This window comes from Pediculus humanus, genomic scaffold, assembly GCF_000006295.1.
Source record: "Pediculus humanus corporis 1103172107561 genomic scaffold, whole genome shotgun sequence".
NCBI lineage: Eukaryota > Metazoa > Arthropoda > Insecta > Psocodea > Pediculidae > Pediculus > Pediculus humanus.
The window spans coordinates 41310-67476 of NW_002987176.1; the positions used below are offsets into that span (position 1 = coordinate 41310).

The 26167-nt window shown below is 26.6% G+C and overlaps 9 protein-coding genes across 9 annotated transcripts; 7 read left to right on the forward strand and 2 right to left on the reverse strand.

Moving 5' to 3' along the window:
* Positions 1 to 962: 962 nt before the first annotated feature.
* Phum_PHUM210740 (60S ribosomal protein L5, putative) lies at positions 963 to 2464 on the forward strand (the record flags this gene model as incomplete). Its single annotated transcript, XM_002425540.1, has 3 exons — positions 963 to 986; positions 1377 to 1562; positions 1745 to 2464. 3 exons carry the CDS (start codon positions 963 to 965, stop codon positions 2462 to 2464), a joined length of 930 nt encoding a protein of 309 aa, XP_002425585.1.
* Positions 2465 to 2981: 517 nt separating this feature from the next.
* On the forward strand, positions 2982 to 4628 carry Phum_PHUM210750 (EH-domain-containing protein, putative; the record flags this gene model as incomplete). Its single annotated transcript, XM_002425541.1, has 2 exons — positions 2982 to 3016; positions 3413 to 4628. The coding sequence occupies 2 exons, from the start codon at positions 2982 to 2984 to the stop codon at positions 4626 to 4628; spliced, it is 1251 nt and encodes a 416-aa protein (XP_002425586.1).
* A 780-nt stretch (positions 4629 to 5408) lies between these two features.
* Positions 5409 to 7283, reverse strand: Phum_PHUM210760 (protein FAM20B precursor, putative; the record flags this gene model as incomplete). Its single annotated transcript, XM_002425542.1, has 6 exons — positions 5409 to 5679; positions 5755 to 5814; positions 5892 to 6077; positions 6261 to 6629; positions 6721 to 6871; positions 7004 to 7283. The coding sequence occupies 6 exons, from the start codon at positions 7281 to 7283 to the stop codon at positions 5409 to 5411; spliced, it is 1317 nt and encodes a 438-aa protein (XP_002425587.1).
* Positions 7284 to 7986: 703 nt separating this feature from the next.
* Phum_PHUM210770 (DNA polymerase alpha catalytic subunit, putative) lies at positions 7987 to 13765 on the reverse strand (the record flags this gene model as incomplete). Its single annotated transcript, XM_002425543.1, has 18 exons — positions 7987 to 8449; positions 8541 to 8717; positions 8797 to 9086; positions 9168 to 9485; positions 9570 to 9830; positions 9900 to 10194; positions 10271 to 10547; positions 10623 to 10788; positions 10850 to 11065; positions 11135 to 11395; positions 11464 to 11925; positions 12005 to 12156; positions 12229 to 12405; positions 12477 to 12624; positions 12699 to 12941; positions 13072 to 13291; positions 13372 to 13615; positions 13711 to 13765. 18 exons carry the CDS (start codon positions 13763 to 13765, stop codon positions 7987 to 7989), a joined length of 4425 nt encoding a protein of 1474 aa, XP_002425588.1.
* A 194-nt stretch (positions 13766 to 13959) lies between these two features.
* Phum_PHUM210780 (zinc finger protein, putative) lies at positions 13960 to 16272 on the forward strand (the record flags this gene model as incomplete). Its single annotated transcript, XM_002425544.1, has 6 exons — positions 13960 to 14112; positions 14264 to 14419; positions 14515 to 14625; positions 14757 to 14769; positions 14836 to 14850; positions 14885 to 16272. 6 exons carry the CDS (start codon positions 13960 to 13962, stop codon positions 16270 to 16272), a joined length of 1836 nt encoding a protein of 611 aa, XP_002425589.1.
* A 126-nt stretch (positions 16273 to 16398) lies between these two features.
* Phum_PHUM210790 (zinc finger protein, putative) lies at positions 16399 to 19459 on the forward strand (the record flags this gene model as incomplete). The annotated part of the gene is made up of 5 exons (XM_002425545.1): positions 16399 to 16439; positions 16679 to 16685; positions 16771 to 17093; positions 17205 to 18076; positions 18642 to 19459. The coding sequence occupies 5 exons, from the start codon at positions 16399 to 16401 to the stop codon at positions 19457 to 19459; spliced, it is 2061 nt and encodes a 686-aa protein (XP_002425590.1).
* A 2210-nt stretch (positions 19460 to 21669) lies between these two features.
* Phum_PHUM210800 (uncharacterized protein) lies at positions 21670 to 22293 on the forward strand (the record flags this gene model as incomplete). The annotated part of the gene is made up of 3 exons (XM_002425546.1): positions 21670 to 21763; positions 21838 to 21930; positions 22274 to 22293. The coding sequence occupies 3 exons, from the start codon at positions 21670 to 21672 to the stop codon at positions 22291 to 22293; spliced, it is 207 nt and encodes a 68-aa protein (XP_002425591.1).
* Positions 22294 to 22319: 26 nt separating this feature from the next.
* Phum_PHUM210810 (protein takeout precursor, putative) lies at positions 22320 to 23840 on the forward strand (the record flags this gene model as incomplete). Its single annotated transcript, XM_002425547.1, has 5 exons — positions 22320 to 22380; positions 22490 to 22637; positions 22833 to 22966; positions 23255 to 23404; positions 23689 to 23840. The coding sequence occupies 5 exons, from the start codon at positions 22320 to 22322 to the stop codon at positions 23838 to 23840; spliced, it is 645 nt and encodes a 214-aa protein (XP_002425592.1).
* Positions 23841 to 24769: 929 nt separating this feature from the next.
* Phum_PHUM210820 (45 kDa calcium-binding protein precursor, putative) lies at positions 24770 to 25962 on the forward strand (the record flags this gene model as incomplete). Its single annotated transcript, XM_002425548.1, has 5 exons — positions 24770 to 24807; positions 24884 to 25023; positions 25133 to 25420; positions 25490 to 25674; positions 25786 to 25962. The coding sequence occupies 5 exons, from the start codon at positions 24770 to 24772 to the stop codon at positions 25960 to 25962; spliced, it is 828 nt and encodes a 275-aa protein (XP_002425593.1).
* Positions 25963 to 26167: the final 205 nt, after the last annotated feature.

Sequence of the window (26167 nt, forward strand, 5' to 3'; positions counted from 1 at the left end):
ATGATTATATTAAATTATTTATTTTAATATAGAAATGATAATAATAATAATATATTAGAAAAAAAAATGATTTGTTTATTTATAATAAAAAATTCTTGTCAGTATTTAATGAAAATTAAAATTGTATAATAAATTGTTCATTTTTTTTTTTTTTTTTTTAATATATATTTGTTAAATAATATAAAAAAAAAAAATTTATAGTTTTAGATATTGATAATAATAATTTTAGATAATTTAAATAATTGTTAATAATTTTTCTTTTTTTTTTTCTTCCTCTTATTAAAATAAAAAATGTTTTAATTTTTTTTTCTCTTTCTTTAACTCTTTCTTTCTCTTTCTTTTTCTTTCAAATTTGTTTCTCATCAGTCATTTGAATCTTTAACCACATTAAGAAGTTTAATATAAGAAAAATGAAATTTGATGGTGAAATTTTATCAATTATATCAGTTACTATTTGTTTAAACAATTTATTATTTGATAATTAACAAAAGAAAACTTATAACTGTTCTGAACAATAAGAAAAAAATTTTTCTTATGTGAGAAAGAATAGAAATTATTATTAACAGTACTTACCTATTTCATGTATAATCCATTTCATTCCAAAATCCTTTTCCTATATTTTTTTTATTTAGTATTTTTTGATTTTGAATTCGGTTATGAACAAATCAAAACACGAATCAAAATTTTGAACTAAATGTTGTACATGTTGTACGAAATATATTTATTCCGCCATTGAAGTAAGTTTTTAGAGCGAATTCTCTCTAAATTTTTGACAATAACACTTAAAATACTTTTTGTAATAGTAAATTTAATGATAGTTACGGTTATTATATTAAAATTATTTATAATTTTCACCGAAGAAAAAGTTAATGTTGCAAAAAAGAAAACGACGCCAAATCTTTCAAACGGTGAAAAGCATAGAGTATATTTTTTTTGGGGCCTTTTTTTGTGTTGCGTATTCGATGGCATTTGGGCCTTGTCCACTTGTTAACAGATGATGTGTTTAGGTTAATTTCCTTTAATACATAGATTTTATTTTCACATATTTTAACAGTTAAAATGGTAAATAATTTTTATATTTGATATTTTATTATGAAACATTTATAAATATTTTAAAATTATATTGAAATAATTTTTTTTGTTAACTCAGGATGGTTTTAATATTATTTGATTAATTCTACCCGGAATTCGCCTGCTTCTCTGCACATAAATACATATATATATATATTTTTTTTTTTTTCTTTGCGTGACCCGATTCATTTTTATTTTATTTTGAATGTTAATAATTAATTCGAAAGATGTGATTTCAATAAATTCTCGTTTTTAATAGAATTCAAAATTTTTTAAAATTTATTTTTTTACGGAATTGATTTCAGGGTTTTGTTAAAGTTGTGAAAAATAAACAATATTTCAAGCGGTATCAAGTCAAATTTAAAAGGCGTAGGCAAGGAAAAACTGATTATTATGCTCGTAAACGTTTAATCGTTCAAGATAAAAACAAGTATAATTCTCCGAAATACAGATTGATTGTTAGATTGTCCAACAAAGATATCACCTGTCAGGTAAGTGAAGTAATGGTAGACATTTTTGAATGCAATTGTGGAAATTATAATTTCTAAAAAATTAATTCGGTTTTTTTGTGTGGAATGTATTACTCTTGTAAAGGTGTAGCATCTAGGTTGTAATGCTGTTAATTATATTTTTGGGGTGACATCATGTAAAAAATTCTTATCAATATTTTTAGGTTGCATATTCGAGAATTGAAGGAGATAAAATTGTTAGCAGTGCCTACTCTCATGAGTTGCCACGTTATGGAATCAAAGTCGGGTTGACCAATTATGCTGCTGCTTATTGCACTGGTTTACTTTTGGCTAGAAGATTGTTAAAAAAATTAAAGCTTGACAATATTTACAAAGGATGCACCAACGTCAAGGGAGATGAATACAATGTTGAAGATGTTGAAAAAGGTCCAGGAGCGTTTAAATGTTATTTGGATGTAGGTCTTCAAAGAACAAGTACAGGAGCCAGAGTTTTTGGAGCTATGAAAGGAGCTGTCGATGGAGGATTAAACATTCCCCACAGCACCAAACGTTTTCCAGGATACGATTCTGAATCTAAAGAATTCAACCCTGAAGTTCACAGGAAACATATTTTCGGAGAACATGTTGCAAATTACATGAAATCATTAGCCGAAGAAGATGATGAAGCTTACCAGCGTCAATTTTCTCAATACATAAAGCTAGGAATTAAAGCAGATGACATTGAAGGCATTTACAAAAATGCACACAAAGCAATTAGAGCAGATCCATCTCCTGCACCGAAGAAACCAGTCGAAGCCAAAACTGACAAGAAACCCAAGAGATGGAACAAGAAGAAATTGACTCTTGCCGCAAGAAAAGATCGCGTGGCCCAAAAAAAGAAAGCTTTTTTGGAAAAATTAAAACAAGGAACTGCTGAGGCCTAATTATAAAAATCCAGATATGAAAAATATATTTCCATAGTCTCTCTTTTTAATACTTAAAGTGATAATATTATTTTATCAAATAATTATTTATTAAAAAAGGAGAATGGTATGGAGAAAATTTTATTTTGTTTATTTTATTTTTAACCCGAAAAAAAAAAAAAAAAAGTCTTTCAATCTTCCTTCCTTTAAAAATTTTTGAAACATTTTAAAAAAAATAGAATATATTTAATTGATTTTTTTTGGGGGGGTGAAGGGGGAACATCCTACATCCAAATAACATTTGGAAGAGGAGGTAAGAATAGGAAGTTTAGTATCAGATTTTATGTAGCAATCAATCTCACCTTTTGGGAATTTTTTAAAAATTCTATGTGAGATAAAACAAAGTAGCTAAATTTTATTTGTGTCATTTTTTATTTTTGAATTACTTAATTAATTTTTACATTTGAGTTAAATGGCAATAAATAAGTTATTTAAGATTTGAAGACTATTATAAAAAATGTTTTATTAAAAGAAATAAATGTATGTCAATATGAGGGAAGGAGGAGGTATAAGGTATTCAAAAAAAAATTAATTCGGTTGTCAACATTGATTTCAGAATGAATAATAAATATGAAATAAATTTTTTTTTCACAGGATTTGTACACTTTTGAAAATGTTTTTTAAAAATTTTCTTTTTAACTATCGATTCGGTACTATTATTCGGGCAAATCAGTATACATAATTTTTTTTTTGTTTTTAATTTTGCTCTGCATTTCATTTTATAATTTCAAAATGATACCTTATGGTATAAATGTTATAATGAATTAATTAAAAAAATTTAATGTAAATAAACAGACCGGCCAGAGTATTTTATATCAAAGTATTGTCGTCATTAAAAAAGAAATTTATTTTTAATTATGAGTTTTTTTTTTTTTTGTAAACATTAATAAATGAATATTTCAATTACAGTTGGTTTAAACGAGAGAGTTTTGAATATACAAACGTTCTAGATGGTTTGAAACAAATATATAAAAGTAAATTATTACCGTTAGAAGAAGATTACTATTTTCACGATTTTCATTCACCCAAATTAAATGATCCGGATTTCGATGCAAAACCATTAATTTTATTCATGGGCCAATATTCGACTGGTAAAACAACATTAATCAAATATATTCTAAAAAGTGAATTTCTAGGAATGAGAATAGGTCCTGAACCGACAACAGATAGGTTTATGGTGATTATGCACGATGAAAAAGCTAAAATTATTCCTGGAAATGCCCTTGTTGTAGATCCGAATAAACCATTTTCTCCATTAAGTAAATATGGGAATTCATTTTTAACAAAATTTCAATGTTCAACCCTAAATAATCCTATTCTTCAAGGTATATCTTTAGTCGATACACCTGGAATACTCTCTGGAGAAAAACAAAGAGTAGATAGGGGTTATGATTTTACCGGTGTGTTAGAATGGTTTGCTGAAAGAGTTGATAGAATCATACTTCTTTTCGATGCTCATAAATTAGACATATCCGATGAATTTAGGCGATCAATTGAAGCATTGAAAGGTCACGATGAGAAAATAAGAATTATTTTAAATAAAGCTGATATGGTTGATCATCAATCGTTAATGAGAATTTATGGGTCTCTTATGTGGTCGCTGGGTAAAATAATTAACACGCCAGAAGTTGCCAGAGTGTATGTTGGTTCATTTTGGGATCAATCATTGAAAAATAATGTTTACAAACAATTATTCGAAGATGAAGAACAAGATTTACTTAAAGACATACAATCATTGCCAAAAAATTCAGCTTTAAGAAAATTAAATGATCTTCACAAGAGAGTCAGACTAGCTAAAACTCATGCATACATTATGGATGCGCTTAAAACGAAAATGCCTGTTTTATTCGGGAAAGCAACTGCTAAAGAGAATTTAGTTAACAGCTTACCGGAAATATTTACTAAATTGCAAATGGAATTGAAGTTATCACCGGGAGATTTTCCCGATGTTAAAAAAATGCAAAATGATTTAAAAGATTTTAATTTTGATTATCTTAAAAGTATAGATCAAGTGCAAATAAATGACATTGATTATGCCATTAGCACAGAAATAACTAAATTAATGATAAAAATACATGATGATGATGATGAAACATCGAAAGGCTTGCAAGAGTTACAAGGTTAGTTAAAAAAAAAATTTTTTTTTTGTTTTTATATATCAACGACAGTGAAAAATTGTTCATTTATAAATTTTTGTTGTTTGCCAATAAAAAAACCAAAAAAAAGAAATGTACAAATGACTAATTGATTTATTTGCATAGTTTATAACTAACTTTATTAACAATTGTAAGAGATGATTTTATAATATTTCAAATCATATGTGATGATAGCCATTTTCATTTAACTTAACAAAAAAAAAAGAAAACTTTGCCAAATCACTAACAACTCGATTGTTATTTACAAACAATTAAATTTAATTTTAAAATCATTTTAAATAATTTTTTCAGAAAGGACGAAAAACAAAACGACAGAATCATCGAGAGGACACGAAATAAATAAATTAAATTTAGATTAAAAAAAAAAAAAAAAAAAAATTTTTTTATTCATTCTTTAAGTTGACCTTATGGAATTTTGTTTATTTTCATTAACAAAAAAAAATAAAAAATTGTTTTTTTTTTTTTTTGTTGTCGGACTTTAAAAATTAATTAATATTTTATTATTATTAATTATTAGTCAAATTCGAACAAAATTATTTTAATTGTTGTTTAAATAATTAGTAAAAATTTATTTTCTTCATGGTTGATACATACATATATATATATATATATATAAATTTATAAAAAAAATTATTTTTTTAACTTATTCGAAATGAATTCGGAGTTTTTTTAATAAAACTGTGATAATTGTTTGTTGATGAAATTGTTTATGAATTTGAAATAATAAAATGAGTTTTAAATAAAATTACTTATTTAAATTTTACTTTTATTTTATTTTTGTTGTTGTTGCTGTTGCTGTTGTTGTTGTTGTTGCCTTTAAAAAAAACTTTTGATTCTCCATATTGTGTAATGCACATTTCCACTGCTGCAAATATGAAAAGTTGTCGTCTGTCTAAAGCGAATAGATGAGAATTTGTCAATACAGGTGTGATATCAGAATATTTTAATAAATTTCTTAAACTTGAACTTAATAAACCGCCGGAAAACATTTTCAACCGTTCCCACGTTGATTTTCTTATTCTAAAACAATATATATCCTTTATTATTATTATTATTATTAGTTTATTGTCATGTTATCATTAATAAAAAACTTACACACAACACTGATAAAGAGGAGCCAATATGTCAATGTGATCAATGTAAGGATTTCCAAAACTATAAAATGAGTAAAATATGTTAATAATAATAAAAAATTATAAATTAAAACAATTTTTTTTTCATTCTCGACAAACCTTTTTCCATTGTCGAATAAAAAAATTGAAGAATGATTAAAACCTAGTGGAACTTCATAATGATGTCTATCTCCATTGTCTATAAGGAAATCAAAAATTGCAGCATCTGTAAGATCTAATAATCTATTTTGATTATTTTGTTTTGAATTTTTTACATCGCTGCAATAATTTTCATCCATTTCCCACCTTTGATAGACGACAATAGAAAAAAAAATAAAAAAAAAAAAAATAAAAATTTGAAATATTCATAATAAAAGTGATAATTTTATCGAGTAAATAAATATTTCAAATCCGTTAACAAAGATAAAAAAAATCTGGCTATAAAATAATCACAAATGTAGGTTGATAAGAAAAAAAAAAGGTATATACCTGGCGACAAGGTTGCTCTTATAACTTCTTTGCCAAGGACTTGGATATTTTTTAAATTTAATTTTAGTCGGAAGCCACATAATAAGAGCTCCTTCCATAATGTCATTTTTTGCACAGACAAGACTTTTAGGCTCACAATAAAGGCACACACCATAAAAACAAGTATTGTTTCCATCATCATAAAATGTATCTAATAATTCAGGAGTTGCATATGGCATTATTTCGCTTCTTAAATTAATTTTTTTTCCAATTGTTATAGGAACTGTTCTCATATTTAATAATAAACTTAAATAAAATGCAGCAACTTCTCCATTGTGTCTATCCCTTCCGGAATAAACAGGTCCTGTTATTATTTCATTTCTTGGATACCTATCGAAAAATCTCGTGAGAGGACATCTTGTGCGAGGAAAAAATATGTATCATTTCTAATAATTTTAAATTTAACTCTTGATTAACTCACCATTGGGGTTTAAATAGTGCTTGTTGACCACCTTCTAATGTCAACATTAATTTTAACTGAGTTCCTTTTTTAGCATTGTCAGCTTTGATTATTTTCGCAGAAAAAAGTGAACGAAGAACACTTCCGAGTAAGGGTGCATCTTGAGGAATCACTTGATTTCCGTTTACCCACTAAAAATAACTTTTCTTAAAATTAGAATAATAATTTTTATTAATTATTAAAATAATTTTAATTTTCTTTCACACATAAAACTTGAGAAAAAAAAAAAAAAAAAAACATTTACTTACACTTTCTGCTACTTCCCACATTTTAATCTTATTATTTTCAACTTCAAAAAAATTATTCGTTATGTTTTCTAATATGTTTACTGGACTGTATAAATTTTTTTTGTAACGATTATATATGTCTTTAGCATGTAATTTAATATTTTTTTCTGCATTTATTGTTGCTTTTATTTGACTTTTTTTATCGACTACATAATACCTTCCAATTTTTTTTTTCTTCGTTAAATCATTTTTAACATTATTATCAATGATTCGATTAACTGAATTGAATTTTGGCATCTAAACTTCAAAATTTTTTTATTCATGAATAAAATATTCAAGGATACATTAACAAATGTAAATAAAAATAATAATAATAATAATAATAAACTGACATTATCACCTGATTTATTTTCCATTTTATAATTATCATCAACTACCGTAATTAAAAAAAATAAATTTGTAACAACGATTGTTGCAAAAAACAACAAAACCAATATTTTTACTGAACATCTTCGTAAAAAAACCTAAAAAAATTACAGAATTTGTTTGTTTCTGTATTTGTGATTTTGCCATTTTCAATATTACCTAATTAAATAACCGTACCATTATTATCATTTTTATTTATTTTTTTCATTTAACTATCATATTAATGTGATGTGAAAACATTTTCTATTAATTTTATATAAATAAATAAATAAATAATGAAAACATTTAATTCAATAACACATATTAACCTTGTAACAAATTGAACTTGAATTAATTAAATCGAATCTCTTGAAAACAAAATTTTTGGCGCGAAACTCAAACTCAACTGAAAATTCAAAAAAAAAAAAAAATTTGGTCGAATAATAAAATAAATTAATAATAAAACAACTAAATGATTATTATATTTATATTAATAATTATTCTTAACAAACATTAAAAAAAAAAGATCGAAAGAAAGAAAAATAATAAAAAATAAAAATAGAAAAGATTAAAAAAAAGAAATTTTTCAATTTAATTAAATTTTTAAATTTAAAAACGAATTTTGAAGTTTTCTGTCGTTTCTTTTCTTTCTAATACTTTTAGAAAACATTTTACCCAAATCCAATGAATTATATGCACTCATATTTAAAACTTTTAAAACTTTTTCTTGTAGTATTTTGTAACCTTCTCTTACATCTTCCGGTAATTCGTAATTTTTCTGCAAAAAAAAAGAAAATAATAATAATATTATAAAATTAAAACGTTTTTTATTGAAAAATGCGAAAAACTTTACTTTTTCAAGGGTAAAAACATGTTTGTAGTATTTAATTTGATAATAAAGATCAGAACTTGTGTATTCTCTATACATTGCTCCTTTGTTACATAAATTACACACTGGAAAAGTGTTTGAAAACTTCATTGGAACTCTTTGCGTCCGATTTGTACAAGCTGGATCTTCGCATATGAGCCAATTTTGATAAAACTTTCTTATATGAGTCCTGTAAAAATAAAAGACTCCTCAACCATACGCCTCAATAATAAAAGTTTTTAAAACTTAAAAGTTTCGAAACAATTTATCGCGTCACGTACTTTATTTTTATGGTAAGTTCATTAACGATGTTCGTTAAATAAGTTATCGGTGACGTGTTACAAGATGGATTCCTACATTTACTCAAAGAAGGTACGTTGTCGCGCATGGGACTGTCGATGTAATTAACAGTACCGCAATTTTCACCCTTGCAAACGAATGAAAAAACTTCGCATCGCCTGAAAATCATTAATTTATTTAACGAATAATTATAAGGTGTTGACACAAAATGGCGTCACAATATCAATCCAAACTAACTTGAATGCTTCTAAATCGTTTCCGAATATGTAATCGTTGACGGCGGTGCTGTTTTCACATTCATCTTTTTCCATTGATTTTTGTATTGCTTTTCGATAGCTCGTTGGATCGAGGCCCAAGCATTCGGCAATAAAAGCAGCATCCACACCCTCTACAGGTTCGCAAAGTCTGCTAATGACGGGATGAATTTGCTGTTCTAAATAATATTTTATATCGATGAGAAGCTGAGAATTCGATTTTAATTCGTCCACGTGATAAGCTCTTTGTAACGGCGGAAGATTTGATCCGTCCTTAATCAAAAATTAATTGATTATAAAAATGGCGGGGTTGAAAATAGGGGTTGATAAAATGTATAAATTTAAAATGTTTACATCGCATATGACGTAGGACACCGTGTTTCCCATTCTTAACTTTTTACCACCCTTAGAATTCATTCTCAGTGCGACTTGCAAATGAGGCAACGACTTTATATCCGAATAATCTTCTGGATTTTTAGCCAATTGTTTTGTGATGGCCAAAAGGGATATGGGAACTTTTCTATCCCGTAAATCCACGGTAATCCTTTCTAAATGATCTTTTATATTTCCTATTCTATCTTCTGGACTTAAATCCGACAGGATTTGATTTAAAATGTGTCGTCCGACTTCCGCAGACAACTGACACCAATCTCTACGAACTATATCCAAACCCTTCAAGTAATAATAATAATAATAATAATAATATTATTACGTGTTAGTAGCGTGAGTCAATCAATTCGTAAAAAATTACTTTACCTTGTATTCTTTCGTTGCTACGAGTTCTCCCGATGGTTTTTTCGTCAACACGACAGCAGCATATTTTTTCTTCTTCAACAGGAGCATGTATTTGAAAACTCCATCAATGTCTAACTCTATGTATTTATACAATTTATTGATTTCATCTTTTATTTTATGACCGATCGTAAACACTTCATCGTAATTTATACAATTCGTATTGATCATTACGGAATCCGTATCTCCGTAAATGACATCGTAATTCATTTTTTCTACAATGTTCTGCAATGAAAACGTGTACGCATACAATTTTCACATAATTATCTACGAGTGACAATTTTTTTTTTTTACCTTTGTATTTAAAAGTATTTCTCTTCCTTTGCTCGTGACCAAAGCGGCCAAAGGTTTCGCATAAAATCGAGAATATGAAAATCCCAAACAACCGTACATCGAATTCGCCGTTAATTTAAGAGCCATTTGCCTGATATTATGTTGCATGTATAACTCGGGTGATAAATTGGGAGATTTCATCAATTGTTTAACATCACGACGAGTTTCCACCAATTTCTTTATTTCAATGGGCAAAATACCGAGTGGTAAATTATCCGGTGGACAATTGATTTCGTTTTCATCTTCGCCGTTACTCCTACAAGGGAAAAATTTTTATCGTTAAAAAATGTCTCTTCGGATCGGAAAATCCTTTGAAATTATTTTTGACAAACCTCGACACGGTCGTAAAACAAATATTGTATTCTTGAATTATGCTCGGATATAAAGAATTAAAATCCATGAGTAAAATAAATTTGTCGTAAAATCCTTTTTTCGGTTCGAAAACTAAACCACCGGCATATTGAGGTTTTTTCTTATTATTCTTAGACGATGCCTCCATTTCATCTTCATTCATTCGCGGCTTTTTAGAAAAACTTTTATCGGGTACCAAATAATTTTTCTCCGTGAACGCATGAAGCAATAAAAATTCATTCCTTTCCGAACGTCCCCCTTTTTCAAACGACAAAAATAAGGAGTTTTAAATATTAAAAGGAAATTTTTTTTTTTTTTAAATGAAATACTTACCCGACAAAGTTTTTGACATGACGTTTCCAGCAATTTTAGTTATTTGCAAAGCCAACGGAAGAGCATTTATTTCGTAAACTATTTTTAATATGTGACTCGCGTCTTCCATCGTATAATTAATAAGTTCAATAACGGATCCAATTTTTTGAAATTTTTCTACCACTTCCTGCGAGCAAAAATGAAATTAAAAAATTTCTTCCCTATAATTTAAATTAAATTCGACTTACTTCAGATGAAAAATCCTGTCTGGAATTTTCTTCGATTCCTAAAATTTGTTTGCACAAAGTGCTTAAATCGTAACTTCGAGCTCTTATTAATTCCCGAGCGGAAGTCACAACATCACATACTAAACGACCACACGTCACGCTTTTATCCATTTGCTTCCCTTTGAATTGGGGTAGAATCGCCCTTTTTAACCTACCGATACGAGACCAATTGGGTATCTAAAATTATTTTATTATTTTAATAAACGTGCGACTAATTACTTAATACATAAACATATTTTTAATAACCTTTAAATGTTGTATTCGTTGAATTAGGGTATCCAATGTAAAACCAAATATTTCATGTCCAATTATTACGTCTGGATCTATGGTAAATAATTTTGTTAAAAAATGATTCAAAAGACTTTTTTCTGCTTGATGTACGGCAACTTCTGTTTTTTTATAATTTCCTAAACATTTTTCAATGTTTTGCGGCCAAAAACATGATGGAGATCTTGTTACGGTGCAAAAATGAGAATTGAACGGGGGATTGGGTGCGGGTTTATCAATCTGTAAAATTTTTCGAATCAATTTTTTAATTTAAGCTTATTTTAAAAGATGTACAATCATAAACTTACTCTATACTGATTGTTAACGATGACTCCGATCATGACAATTTCATTATCCATATTTTTGCTAACAACCGTACGAATATTAATCGTCATCAGAGTCAAAGGTGGAGGAGGAGCAAATACGTCAGAGATTATTACATCCTCAGGTTTCGAACATCGTACTTCCAATTTGCACCAGCTGCACTGAACATTAACAGTTTGTGGATTTTTTATTTCCAACCAACAGGGTCCTTTTATTTTCCTGTCTAAAAGCAACACTTCCAAACCGCTTGTATTCGTTCCAAAAACTCTACTAAAAGTTTCACCAGATAAATCTTGTGGTAGTTTCGCATACGTTGCCGGATATTTTATTTCCAAATATTCACTTTCGGCGGGTACATCGTTTAATTCAAATGCGTATTTTAATGTCGTTTTACGAGATTTGAAATTCATTATTTTGTTGGGTGTTGCTATGTTTTCGTTGAACTCCTTTAAAAAAAATATACAAACAATTAATTGATAATTATGATAAGAACTTAAAATGAAATGTAATATAATTTTTATTGACCTTATAGACATCCAATAATGATATTTCCGTTTCCGTAGATTCTTGGGTTTTCGAATCGAACTTTTTGTCGCGAGGTAAAAGAAAAATTCTCCTTGGAATATTTTCAACGGCAACACAGCAACTTAAATATATTTTTTTAGGTTCGTAATACACTAAAATTAATACCTATTTTAATACCTTATAATTAAAAACAATTCATTAAAAAAAATTTTATTTTTATTTACCTTTGCCAAAAAGATAAACAATCCCTGGTTGTTTTAAAGCATCCTCATATGCATCCCACCAAAAAAATCTAAATACTTTTTCACCATTTTTATTTGTACCAAGTGGAAGATCCGATTTATCAACACTTATATTCGGAAGAGGAACATTTATATTTGGAGTATTATTATCAACCCATTCTTAAATTAAAGACAAATTTTCAATTAATTTAACTATTTCAATTATAATTCTTTTTTCTTTTTAGTCTTACCTGATGATATGGATGGAATTTCTTCTTTATCATCGAGAGGAATCGAATTTAAAAACTCATCATTACAATCTTCATCCAAATTAGGTTTAGAATTTTCTTTATTAGTTTTTGTATCGTCTGCAGAAACGTTGAGATCAATATCACCCAACTAAAATTTTATACAAATTTAAAAAAAAAAAATACATTATGGTAAATTTTATTATTATTTTTATTCGACTTTACATCAACATCCATATTGTCATCGAAATCAATTGAGTCATCATAAGCATCGTTTGAGGCTGTAGAATTTTCAATTAAGGTTTCTTTATTTTGAACATTTTGAACACATGCAGAATAAGTAGTAAGATCACTTTGGCCATTCTTCTCTGAAGTTTCATAATTTGTTTTTTTGTTTACAGGTAAATTGACTAAATTTGTTTTTATTGCACTGTTGAACGTAGGTTTTACAGATTCATTTTTTATTTTCTTCGTTACATTTTGATTTGATGTCTAAAATAAATAAAAATATTTAATTTAAAAAAATCAATGAGTAATTTATTACAATTGCAAATTGTAAAATGTAAAATGGAAAATATAGAAGTACTTAATGACTTACATGTGACGATAACATTTTCAGGTATTCTTTAGATGTAAGAACTTCTGATTTTTGCGAGGAACTATTAGATGCTGAATTTAATGATTCTTCTAAAAGATTTAATATATTATTTTCACTATTAATATTTCTTTTCTTTACTGGCATTTTGGACACCATATCTAATATATTGTTCGAACCAGACTTGATTTTTTTTTCTTTTTTCTTATGCAAAGATGAAAGCCTAAAATGATTAAATGTTTAAATATTTACATAAACACTTAAGAAAAACACCAAAAAAAAAAACGAGAATATTATTATTACTTTCTAGATTTTTTGCTAGAAGAACTATTAAGATCATCTTCATCATCACTATCAAAAATTTCTCTTCCATCTTCAAAGTATCCATCTCCTGGATTTTCCAACCAATCTTCATCTTGCCTTACCCTCACCCTTTTTGCATATTCCTTTTCATCAACGTATTCATAAACATTATCTACTTCACCAATTTCACATTTATTTTTACGACCTTTCAAAGCTTTAAGTCGTTCTAAAGCAGCTGATCGACCTAAAAAAGAACTGAGTTTTGAGTAATGTAAAAATAAACAACAATTAAAAATGGAATCGATGGAAAAATGTTATTTAGAAAAAAAAAAACTTTACCGCTCTTGTCTATTTTCTGCCTTTTCGGACGACTTTCAATGCATCCATCATCCATTTCAAAGAGAAAAATTAAATTTTTTAAATAACATTAATACATAACATAAAAGATTTTGGTGGGAAAAATTGACGTGAAACTAGAAAAGACGCCATCATAAAGACGCTAATTAAATGCTAGATTTATAAAATGTAAAAAAAATATTTAAGAAAATTTTTTTTTAAAAATAGGTTTATGTATTGAAATTATTTATAATGGCTGTACAAGAAAATATAATAGATTTTAATAAAATATGTCGTTTATGTTTAATGGAAGAGACGGTTATGTCATCAATTTTTAATGAACAAGATAAACATTCCAACTCTGTACCTTTACCCCTCAGAATTATGGCCTGTGTTTCTGTAGAAGTGAGTTATAATTTTTTTAATAAACAAATTATGAATTAACTTTTTTTAAAAACTTTATTGACCAGGTTATTGAATTGAGTAATTATACGTACGTTTGCTTTTATATTATTATATTCATAATATTATTTACACTTTATAAATAAATTTTTAGTTAAACGCTATTGATGGTCTTCCTAGTCAAATTTGTACCACTTGCCTTTGCCAAGTTGATGGTTGGTATAAATTTAAGGATCTTTGCGAGACTGCTGATGCTGTTTTAAGAAAATGTATAAAAAACGAACCAGTTCATGTTGAAACTGTTACACAAGTATGTATTTTAAACATACAAGCAAGTTTTAAAAAACATTACTTTTACAAGTGACTAACTGACCATTTCTTTTAAAATTTCTTTTTCGATTTCAGATTAGAAATAAGGCTCAAGAAATTAGACAGTTTTTCGCTTCGCCACATTTAGTAAAAGTCGATGGATTGGACTCGGCTCTTTCTCAATTGGATCCCCCCCCTAAACCTGTGGTAAGATGACATTTTCAATAACCTATAATATTTTTAACAATAAAATAGTAATCCTTTAATTCTGCTTTTAAACAAATTGTATGTGAAAAATTTGACAACATTATTAAAATTTTTTCAATTAGGATTTTAAGGTTCGCATTAAGGGTAACAATAATGGAACAATATTAATTATATTCCTTTAGTTTTTTTTTTTTTTTTTCAATTTTATAGTATTCATCGTTTTAAGTTAAATAATGAAATTAAATATTTTTATTAAAAGAAATTGAACCAATAAAAGGGAATATAATTATATTGGAGAAGACTGAAAAAAAAAATTACACTTTAACTTTTCAGGAAATTGGTGTTAATAATGAAGATGATATAGAAATGGTACCCACGGTTTTCACACAAAAGTACATAGTGTATATGAATCCTGACATGTATTTCAAATGGCTCAAGACCAAATATAAATTAAGTAACAAAATAATGCTCAAAGAATTACCAAGGGCAAATCATGTTAAATCATATCCTTGTTATGAAATATCCTTTGATAGTTCAATTCGCCAAAGAAATGAAAAAAAAAATATATGTGATGAAGAAATTGTTATGGAAGTGGGAGATTGTCAATTGGTGGCAATCAATCCGATAAATAAACCTCATATGGTAGAACAAGAAGAGAAATCAGATAATGTGAATAACGTAAAAGACAAGAGCATGAATGATCACGATTATATGTCGTCAAAGGACAAAACAATTTTAAAATCTAAAATCAATTGGGAATGTGAAAGTACAAAAATGGAGGAGGACTCACTCGCTAATTATTCGAGTACAAAAGCATATTTAGAAAAAAATTTAAACGAACGTGGAAACACTCACGAAGAAATCATCGAAAACGTTTTGTATAATTTTCGTCTCGACAATGATGGACACGTGGACGTTGTCAGCATTGTCGAAGGAGTCACGGAAACAAACGTTCAACGTGGTTTTCGTTACGCTTGTTTGTTTTGTTCGAAAATAGTACTCAACAAATTAGTCTACGACAAACACATACGAGACACTCATTTGGATTATTTGATTTGCAAAGTTTGCGACAAGCAATTGTATTCCCTTAGAAATTTTTTAATACATACAAAAACTCATTTGGGAGTTTACACTTTCACGTGTCCCGTTTGCGGTAAAGGATTGACACGTGCGAGCATATTTAAATCTCACATGATGTATCATTATTATGGTAAAGTGCAAGAGTGTCAAATATGCGAGAAAAAATTCCGCGATGTTTTCGCGCTCAAGCGACACGTGCAACTCCACGATAAAAAAATCGAATACGTTTGCGAATTGTGCGGATTCGGAACTCATTTGAAATCAAATTTGGACTATCACGTGAGAGCTCACTCGGAGGAAAAATTATTCATGTGCGAATTGTGTGGAAAACAATTTACGGCTCCCCAAAGTCTTCATCATCATAAAAAAACTCACGCCCCTAATTTCCCTTGTCCTCATTGTAAGAGAACTTTCAGACACGAACACAAATATAAAAATCATTTGAAACAAAATCATTCGGATTTATTAAAATATAATAATAATAATAATAATGATGATGATGATGATGATGATGATGATGATGACGAGACGAACAATACGAAAGAAGTTTACGAAACGAACAAATAATGAAATTTATTCCGAATATTAATAATTGTTTTCAAATAAAGAGACTGAATTGATAAAGTATAATAATGTATTATTATTATGATTATCATCATTAATATCTTTTGGGGATTTTTTTTCCCTAATAAAATGTGCAATAATATACATAGAGTTTGGATACAAAAGGGAATGTTTGAATGATATTTAAAAATTATTTATAATAATAATAATAATAAAATTAATGATGATTTAATAATTTAAATTTAATTTTTTCCTATTTTATTATCGAATAATAATAATAATAATAATAATAATAATAATAATAGTTAATTTTTGAAATAGGTAAATTTTGTTTTCCTTTTTGTGAAATTTAAAAAAAATTTTTAAAGACAAGGTAAACATTATTTTTTTTTTTTTTTTAAATATTAAGAAAAGTAGTAATACTATGTATATTATTTAATTATGAGACTGGAAAATTAATGATTTGATTTTTCTTTTTTTTTTTTTTTTTTTTTTTTCTAGAAAAACGAAGAAAATGTCGGTGGTAGTAAATTCAAGCTTTATTCTTTGCTCAGTCTCGAAACGAAAAAATCAACGGGAACATTAAACGATTTGGAAAAAAATGATGGATTTGAGGGGGAAAAAATAAAAGAAAATAATAGGGAAATAGTAGATGGTGACGTCGTCAACGATGATGACGTAAATGATAGGAGGATCGTGGAAGAAGAAACGGAAAATTTCGATGAGTCGATGTCGTTTGATGATGAGAAAATATTAATGGACAAAAGGAAAACGATCGATTCGAGGGATAAAGATTTTTCATCGTCGGATGATGATTTGACATTGTCCGCGAAAAAAAAAATGATTTTGCAAGAAAAAAATAAAATAAATAAAGTCAAGATGAAGATGAAGAAAAAACTGAAAAAAACAATAAATGAAAAAATAATTTATTTCAGAACGATTAAAATACAATCGAACATGGAGGAGGAGGAGGAGGACGACGACGACAGTTTCGAAATTGTCGAAACGGGTATCGATACGTCAGTAGTGGATTCAAAAAATGGGGATAAGAAAAAGGTTAAGAGTAGAAAAACTCAAACTCTTGGGGAACAAACAAATCCGGCGAAAAAAAAAAGGTTTAGAATTCGTCCGGCCGTACCGAGTTCTTGCACACTTTGCGACAAAGTTTACAAAAATGGTGAAATATTAAGGCAACACATGAAAAGTCATCACGTGACCGGAACCATAGAGTGTCCGAGTTGCAAATTAACTTTTACCTCGCTGAGAAGTTTAAAATATCACGAACAACGTAAGCACAGCAATTTGGAACCCGTGCCTTGTTCGTTTTGCGGTAAAAAGTTTCTGGATAAAAAGTACCTGAGAATCCACGAAAACATACACAGTCAAACGAATCATTTCGTCTGTCAATTTTGCGGTAGGAAATTCATAATGAAAACAAATTTGACCGTACACATAAGTCGTCATCACACGAAAAAATCAAACGATTTCGTTTGTCAGATATGCGGAAAAGCTTTCCCATTCAAATTGTATTTGAAAAAACATTTCAAAACTCACACGGATGACAAACCCTACGAGTGTAACCACTGCGAAGCGAAATTTCGAGAAAATACTTTGCTTCGAAAACACGTCAACAGCATACATTTGAAATTGAGACCTTTCCTATGTCAATACTGTCACAAAACTTTCACCCGAAGTTTGTACCTGAGAGAACACATGGAATCGCAACATTTGGGAATACAAAGAAAACTCGAATGTACGAAATGCGGGGAAACTTTTACAAATAGAAACAGGTTGAGGCAACACGAATGTTTGGGCTCCGGAAAAACGGATTGAAAAAAAAATTATTATTATTATTATAAACCCATTCGATGGGGGATAAAAGAAAAGTTAAAAATCGTACGATTTTATAATAATATATATTTTTAAGAGAGAGAAAATTTTATTATTATTATTATTATTATTATAACAAGGCTGATAAATGTAATTTTTATAAATATATATATATATATTCGTGTAATTAAATTTATTTATTTATAATAAATTTTTATTTTTTTTAATTTTAAATAAGTTTTTTTTTTTTTTTTATTACAACAACACAAAATCCTATGAATGAAAAATTTAGGAATAATAATAATAATAATAATAATAATAAACCGTACGAATTTTATTTTTTTTATAGGTAAGGGAGAAAAAAAAACGGTCGACTGTGATAAAAAACGATGAGAAAAATATGAAAAAAGATAATGATAATAGTACAACGGAAAATTGGATGTTCGATAATGATAATTTTTGGAAAGATGGCGATGATGATGATGATGATGATGGTGATGGTGGTGGTGATGATGATGGGTTAGAAAAGAAAACAAATTCAGTTAGGAAAAAAAGAAAGTTAAATTATTTGGACGTTACATACGATTATCCGGTACCGACGAAAGATGGTAAAGTTCATCAATGTCGAATATGTAGAAAATATTTGAAAAACGTAACGACGAGAAATAGACACGAAATTGAAAATCATCCGCCTCCGCACGGTTGCGAATTTTGTCAAAAAACATTTACAACGGTTTTAACGTATCACATACACAGAAACATACATCTCGGTTTGACTAAATATAAATGTAAATATTGCGGCAAACATTTTGCTTCCCGTTCGAATTTAGAAGATCACGAAAAAGTACACACGAAAGAAAGGCCCGTGGAATGTCCGAAATGTGATAAAAAATTCTCATCCGTATCGAATCTTCGCGTTCATTTGAAATTTCACGACAACGTTAAAACTCACTTCTGTCACGTTTGCGGCAAAGGTCACGTGACAATGGGTAATCTCAAGTTACACGTCAAAAGGCATACGAACGAAAGAAATGACGTGTGTCACATATGCGGCAAAGGTTTTAACGGCAAAACCGAATTGAAAAAACACATTGAAAGTCATAGCGCGGAAAAAAAATTTTCTTGTCAGTATTGTTGTCAAAAATTGAAAACCGTTAATTCGTTAAAAAGACACGTTAATATACAACATTTGAAATTGAAACCTTATAAATGCGATTTGTGTTTAAAAGATTTTGGAAGATTGGAAAATTTTAAAGAACACGTACAAATCCACGAGATGAAAAAACAATTTTTTTGCCACGGATGTCATAAACAATTTACTAATTCGAAACATTTTCATTCTCACAAATGTCAAATTTGAATAAGTATTTATTATTTTAATAAGTTATTTCATTTATTTACGTATGTATTGTTTATTAATAAATTATTTATCGAATTACGTTTGTTTTTGTTTTTATTTATTTTTAATTCCTATCTAAAACCACGTGATGTTGCACAATTGCTGAAAGGACGTAATAATAAAAGGACGATTAAACGAAATAAGTAAATAAATAATTATAATTTTGCTTTAAGCAAATTAATATGTCAATAAACTAGTCGATAAAAACAAGAAAGAAGGGAAAATATCAACACAAAAAAAATAAATAAATAAATAAAATAACCTCGACCCATAAAAAAAAAAAAAAAAAAAAATTGGTACCTAATTTGGCAAATTTTTTTTTTTTTTTTTTTTGCTAAATGCGGCAATTGACATTAAACGCTATAAGTTTTTTAAATAATAATAATTATTATAATTAAATAAACGATAATTTAAAGAAAACACGTCAACCGTTAAAATTTTTATTTTAAAAAAAAAAAATTAAATAAATAAATAAATGACACGTCTGCCTACCTTGACATCGTAAAAACGTAAAAAAAAATTTTTTTTTTCAATAAAAAAAAAAAAAAAATGGTAGAAGTTCCTGCCAAAGTTAAAAAAAAAAATGGATTTTTAATTTAATGTAAAAAAATTAATAAATAATTAATTATTTTTTGTAATTTTTAAATCCTCACGGTCATTCGAATAAATACTTATATTAATTATTATTACAAATCATATTAAATGCAACACCTCCATTTTTTTTTGGGGGGAAGTGAGAGGGGGATAACTAACCCTGAACGAATTATTATCCAGGATGTTTATAAAATAATTTATTTACATTAATTAATTAATTAAAATATTCCGGGAATTAAAAAAACAAATCGGGATTAACAAATAAAAAAAAAAAAAAAAGATTGTAAATAATTTTTGTTTTTTTTTTTTTTTTTTTAAAAAAATTGTAATGGAAAATTTTTAACCCCTAAAATGAATTCATTATTAATTTACGCATTAAAAACCCCCCAAAAATTATTAAATCTATGGAAAAAAGTGTCAGCAGAAAAAAAAATTGTTAAAAATAAAAATCCTTTTGATGATTTTATCCCTACCCTCCTCCCTTTTTTTCCACAAAAACAATAAATTTGATGGAAAAATTTTAATAAATTTATGAAAAGTGAATGACCAGTTAATAAATAAATAAATAAATAAAAAGTTTATTAAACTTTACCCAGGTACAAAAAAAAATAAAAAATAAAAAATTTCCACAATAAATCAAAGTTCAAGTTTTTTTTTTTTTTTTTTTTTTTTTCTTAATAAAAATTGATCATTGCAGAAAGGGGGAGGGGGAGTGTTTGATTTTTTTTTTTTTTAATCATAAATCATTAAAAATCCTTTTCATTCTGTTATAAAATAAAAACAAATAAAAAAAAAATTTTCATTAATGGATAAAAAACAAAATGGGGGTGATCATAAAAGAAAGTCAGTAGGTTAACATAAAAAACAAAAAATTTAACCTTATAACACTAATATAATTATTTTTAATATACCTTGAATATGGTTCAAGTGTAATTTATTATTTTGTAATAAATTTTCTTGAAATTAAAAAATGTCAGATAAATATTAATTACATTCAATTATTTGATATAACCAAAACTGGACACGCCTCAACTTAAAATGAGAGGGAACATATTGGGAAATAGGAAAAATTAAAATTTTTTTTTTTTTTTTTTTAAGCAATCAAATAAATAAAAACCAAATTAAATATGAAAAATTCAACATTCTTAGTTTGAAGTTTTGTAACTGTAATTGATTGTCAGGTACGACCGCGAGGTAAGTCGTTAAAATAATTTAATTTTACACAAAGCTTATTATTATCATTATTACTTCGATGTGATGAAATATTTTTAAACAATATCTAAGGTTTGTAATAATATGTGATTATATTATTAAACAAATCTTTCTCCCCTTAATTTTTTTTTTTTTTAATGATTGTATTTTGTGTCAAATCCTTTCACCCTTGGAAATAACACATTATGCAAAATAAAATTTTAAATATATTCACGTATTATTTAACTCTTAGAAAACATCGTAATAATAATAATATTAAGTAATTTATATTAGAGGTCAAGATGATGACTTTTGAAATCTTTTATACAGCATCTAAAAAAAAAAAAAAAATTATATTTCAGTTCAATTATCATTTGGCATTCAATATGAATACATCGGGTTTTTTTTTCATTTTTGGTTTTTTACATTTTTCTCATTTAACGTTAACTTCTTCTGCTGCTGCTGCTTCGGGAAAACTTCGTAAGTATTATTATCGTACATTTTTTTAAATTAAAAACTATTTTTTTTACAAAAATTAATTTTTTAATTTAAAGCTCCTTCGTTTGAAATATGTCACACAAAACAACCGAAATATGATGTTTGTTTATTAAACGCTGTAGAAAAAGCTATTAAAAGTTTAGTTAAAGGTAAGTTTTTTTTTAATAATATTTTGTAATAATTTACTTTTGTCATAATTTATAAAATGTTTGTAATTTTGAATTAATTTGTCATTATCGAACGAAAATCATTAAAAACGTTAATAACGTAATATTCCATATATTAAATAAATTAAGAAACTTTTTTAAATCTGTCGTGTCACGAGAATCAAAACAAAACAATTTGACCCGCCATTTTTTATTATCGTTACAATTACGCGCATTTGAATAATTCAATTTTTAAAGTAAATGTAATTATAATTTTACAATCCCGTTTGAATTATTTATTTAATTATATTTAAATTATATTTTAAATTTATTAATAATTAAAAAGAGTATATCGGTTTTATTTGATTAGAAAAAACAACAAATTGTTAAATATGTATATTGTTAATGGTAGAAAATCATTTATGAAAAGAGTGGAAATTACAATAATTATGGGTTAATAATTAATTTGTAAGTTTCTAGAACATCAAATCTAACATTTGGATAAGTAATAATTAACTACTTGTCAACTTATTTACTTTATAAACTTAAATTTTACACACAGGGTATCCGCCATTGGGAATATACTCCATTGATCCTCTTTCAATAATTGAATTAGATATAGATCAAGGAAGCGGTCCAATAAGTATTAAATTAAAATTTAAAGATTTAAAAATTGTCGGATTTAAAGATGCTAAACTCAGTGATATTAAGTATGTATTTTTTACATATTAATTATTAAATTTTTTCAACAAGGTTTATTGAACCATAATTTTGATAAGTGATGGAATAACCGGTTTTGTATGTGTGTGTGTGTGATAAAAATCATTTGAATTTTAAATTTTAAAGTTATTAAGTAATTTTAAAAAATTTTGAATTAAAATTTTTTTTTTTCTATATAAAATTAGGTATGATATAAAAAATTATAAATATTCAGCAACAGCTAAAGTTCCTAAGGTTGTATTAAAAGGAAATTATGGTATAAATGGTAAAGTATTAATATTACCAATAACTGGTAATGGAACTTGTGCTTTGAATTTAGGTGAGTCATGAAAAATATTTACTGTAAAATATAAAAAGAAAAATTAATTTTATACACAAATAACATTTTTTATCTAATTCATTAATAATGATGACTTTAACAAAAACAATAAGTAAATAAATAAACTGTAAAAAAAAAAAAAAAATAATTACGGTCATAAAAATCTATCTACTGTTGTAATAATTCATAAAAATTATTATTATTATTTTGTTTTTTTTATGAAACGACGCCTTACGTAATACAGTTCGTTATTTTCATTTAAATAAATTTCTTTTTTGTTTTTTTAAGATAACGTCGTTGCTAAAATAAATATCATTGGAAAAGAATTTAAAAAAGATGGAAAAATTTTTATGAGAGCCGATCAATTTGATTTTAAATTCGATACGACAAAATTATCTATGAAATTTGACAATTTATTCAATGGAGATAAACAATTAGGTAATTATTAAAAAAAAAAAAAATACACAAAAAAAAATTTTTAATTACTTTTTTTTTTTTGATGATAATATTTTTAACGTGAATTTGCAAACAAATGTAAACAAATGTACGTGATGATTAAAACTTTGGCGCCAAAAATCCCTACGCGGTGTTGCCAAATTTAAAATATAGATGGCGCGCCGGTTCCGATCACGACGAATAATCGTTTGCAATGATTAATGGGGCGAACCTTCGAAAATGACGTTCGTAAAATAATAAATTATGTTTTAAATTGTTCATTTTAGGTGACAACATGAACGTATTTTTAAACGAGAATTGGAATGAAATTTTAGCTGAACTCAAACCGTCAATTCAAGATGTTTTCGGTGCTGCTTTTGCTGAAATTTCAAATAGAATATTCACAAAAGTTCCTTACAGTGACATATTTCCAGAATAAAAAGAAAAAACAAAATATTCCTTTTTTTATTTGTGATACTCATAATGATCAAAAAAAATTATTTTTGTATTATTTACAAGTAGAATTTTAAAAAAATTCAGTCAATCAAAAGTCTTTTTTCCACAATAAACAAAATAAAAAATAAAAATTATACATATTGAATTAAATGTATAACAGTTGTATTAAATACCAATCAATCATATTTTTTTACTCTTGTAAACATATTTTAATAAAAATTTATATTTTATTCGTTTTATTTTACTTATTAACATCCTTTCAAATATCAAAAATTAATTTTACCTCAAATAAAACGCGACAAATGTAAAAATTTATAAGTAAAGACACAAACAAAATTCAAATTACATACATACAATTGATTTAAAAATGGCGCCTTTTTTGCAAAACTTTGAAAAAATATAACTTATAACTTTTATCAAAATTTTGATAAATGAAAATGAAAAAAACTTGATAAATCGAAATTTTTTTTTTTTATCGATTTTTTTTTTTCTTTCAAAAACCCCGTCGTATTTTGAAAACATGTCGTTCGTTATTTATTTATTTATTTTTAATGAAAAATAATTATATTAATAAAAGTTTTTAAATAAATGTTTGTTTATTTTTATGTAAAAAAAAAAAAATGAAAAATTTTTAATATGGAAATACGAGCCGTAACGTTTGGAATAAAATCAATAACGATAAAATCATTTAAATGGTCGATTGGAATTTCGTTAATTTTTTACGTAACTATATTTATATTAGTTAAAATTTTTAGAATTCCGTTAAAGGGAGATGGAAAATTATTAAAATATTCTCATTCTCATCGTAATAACGAAACGACTCCGAAAATTTATAATAATATCGTTGATTATTTACACAAATTACACAATGTGAAAAAAATCCAAGAGATTCATACGAGTGAAAAAGAATTAATGCAATCTTTTTACACCGTCGAAGAAGTTTTTAAAAAGTAATTATTATTATCATTATCATTATTATTATTATTCTCTTGATATTTCATTATAAATGAATTTTTGTGACTTTAGAGCGGATATAAATCACGATAATTATTTAAATACCGAAGAACTATCAAAATGGATAAATATGAAAACGCAAGAACACATACACGAATCCATCGTTGAAAATTATAAAATATTTTTAATAACGGATGTAAATCCAAAAAATGGTAATAATAATAATAATAATAATAATAATAATAATAATAATATTATTAATCATTTTCTAACAACAAACTTTTAATTGCAATAATGATAATATTTTTGTTTTTTTACGAGGTTTGGTATCGTGGAATGAATATCATTCGTATTTTTTACAAAAAAACGGTTACAACGATAGTAGTTACGGTTTAGAATATACGGGTAATGGCGTCGAAAAAATTATACATCGTAAAAAAATGCCGAGAAGATTAGAAGAAGCCATTATGAGAGATAAAGCATCGTGGAGCGAAACATCCAAAATGGATCCGAATCATTTAACACTCGATGAATTTCTATCGTTTAGACATCCCGAATCGAGTTATTCGACAATTATTTCTTTAGTAGATGAAATATATAAAAAATTCGGTACGTACGACCCCTCGTAGAATGACAAAAATTCAATCAATCAATCATTCATTCATTCATTCATTTCAGATCGAGATGGTGATGAAATATTAACAGAAGATGAATTTTCAACTTTTCGATTCGACGACGATGATGATGATCAAGATCACGCGTTGTCGGAAGCCATGTCACGAGAAGAAAAAGAAAGAAGAAAAGAATTTCGTGATGTTGTCGATTTGAATAAAGATGGTAAAGCAACGAGAAAAGAAGTTTTGGTAAGGATTATTATTATTATTATTTTATACAAAAATTGATTTATTTAATTATTTATATATATATATATATATATATATAATTTTAAACTCGTACGATTTTTTTGTTTTAAGACTTACATTGATCCAAAAAATCCAAGGCACGCAAAGGAAGAAGCAGAAACTTTGATTAGTTTGGCCGACATTGATAAAGATGGTAGACTTTCATTGAATGAAATTTTCAATAAAATCGATTTGTTTTTGGGTAGTAAAATGATTGATACGGGTAGAAGTTTTCACGATGAGCTTTAAAAAACAAAGAAAAAAAATGTTTTTCGTCTTTCTCTTTCTCTCTTTTTTTACAACGAGAAAATTATTAAAAGGAATAAATAAATACAAACCTTTTTTTGGAAATGATAATTTTGAATTTTTTTTTCTTCTTTTTTTCCCCCAAATTTGATCATTTATGGTTATTCGAATAAATTTTATCTGCTACTGTGCCCTTGTCTAATAAATA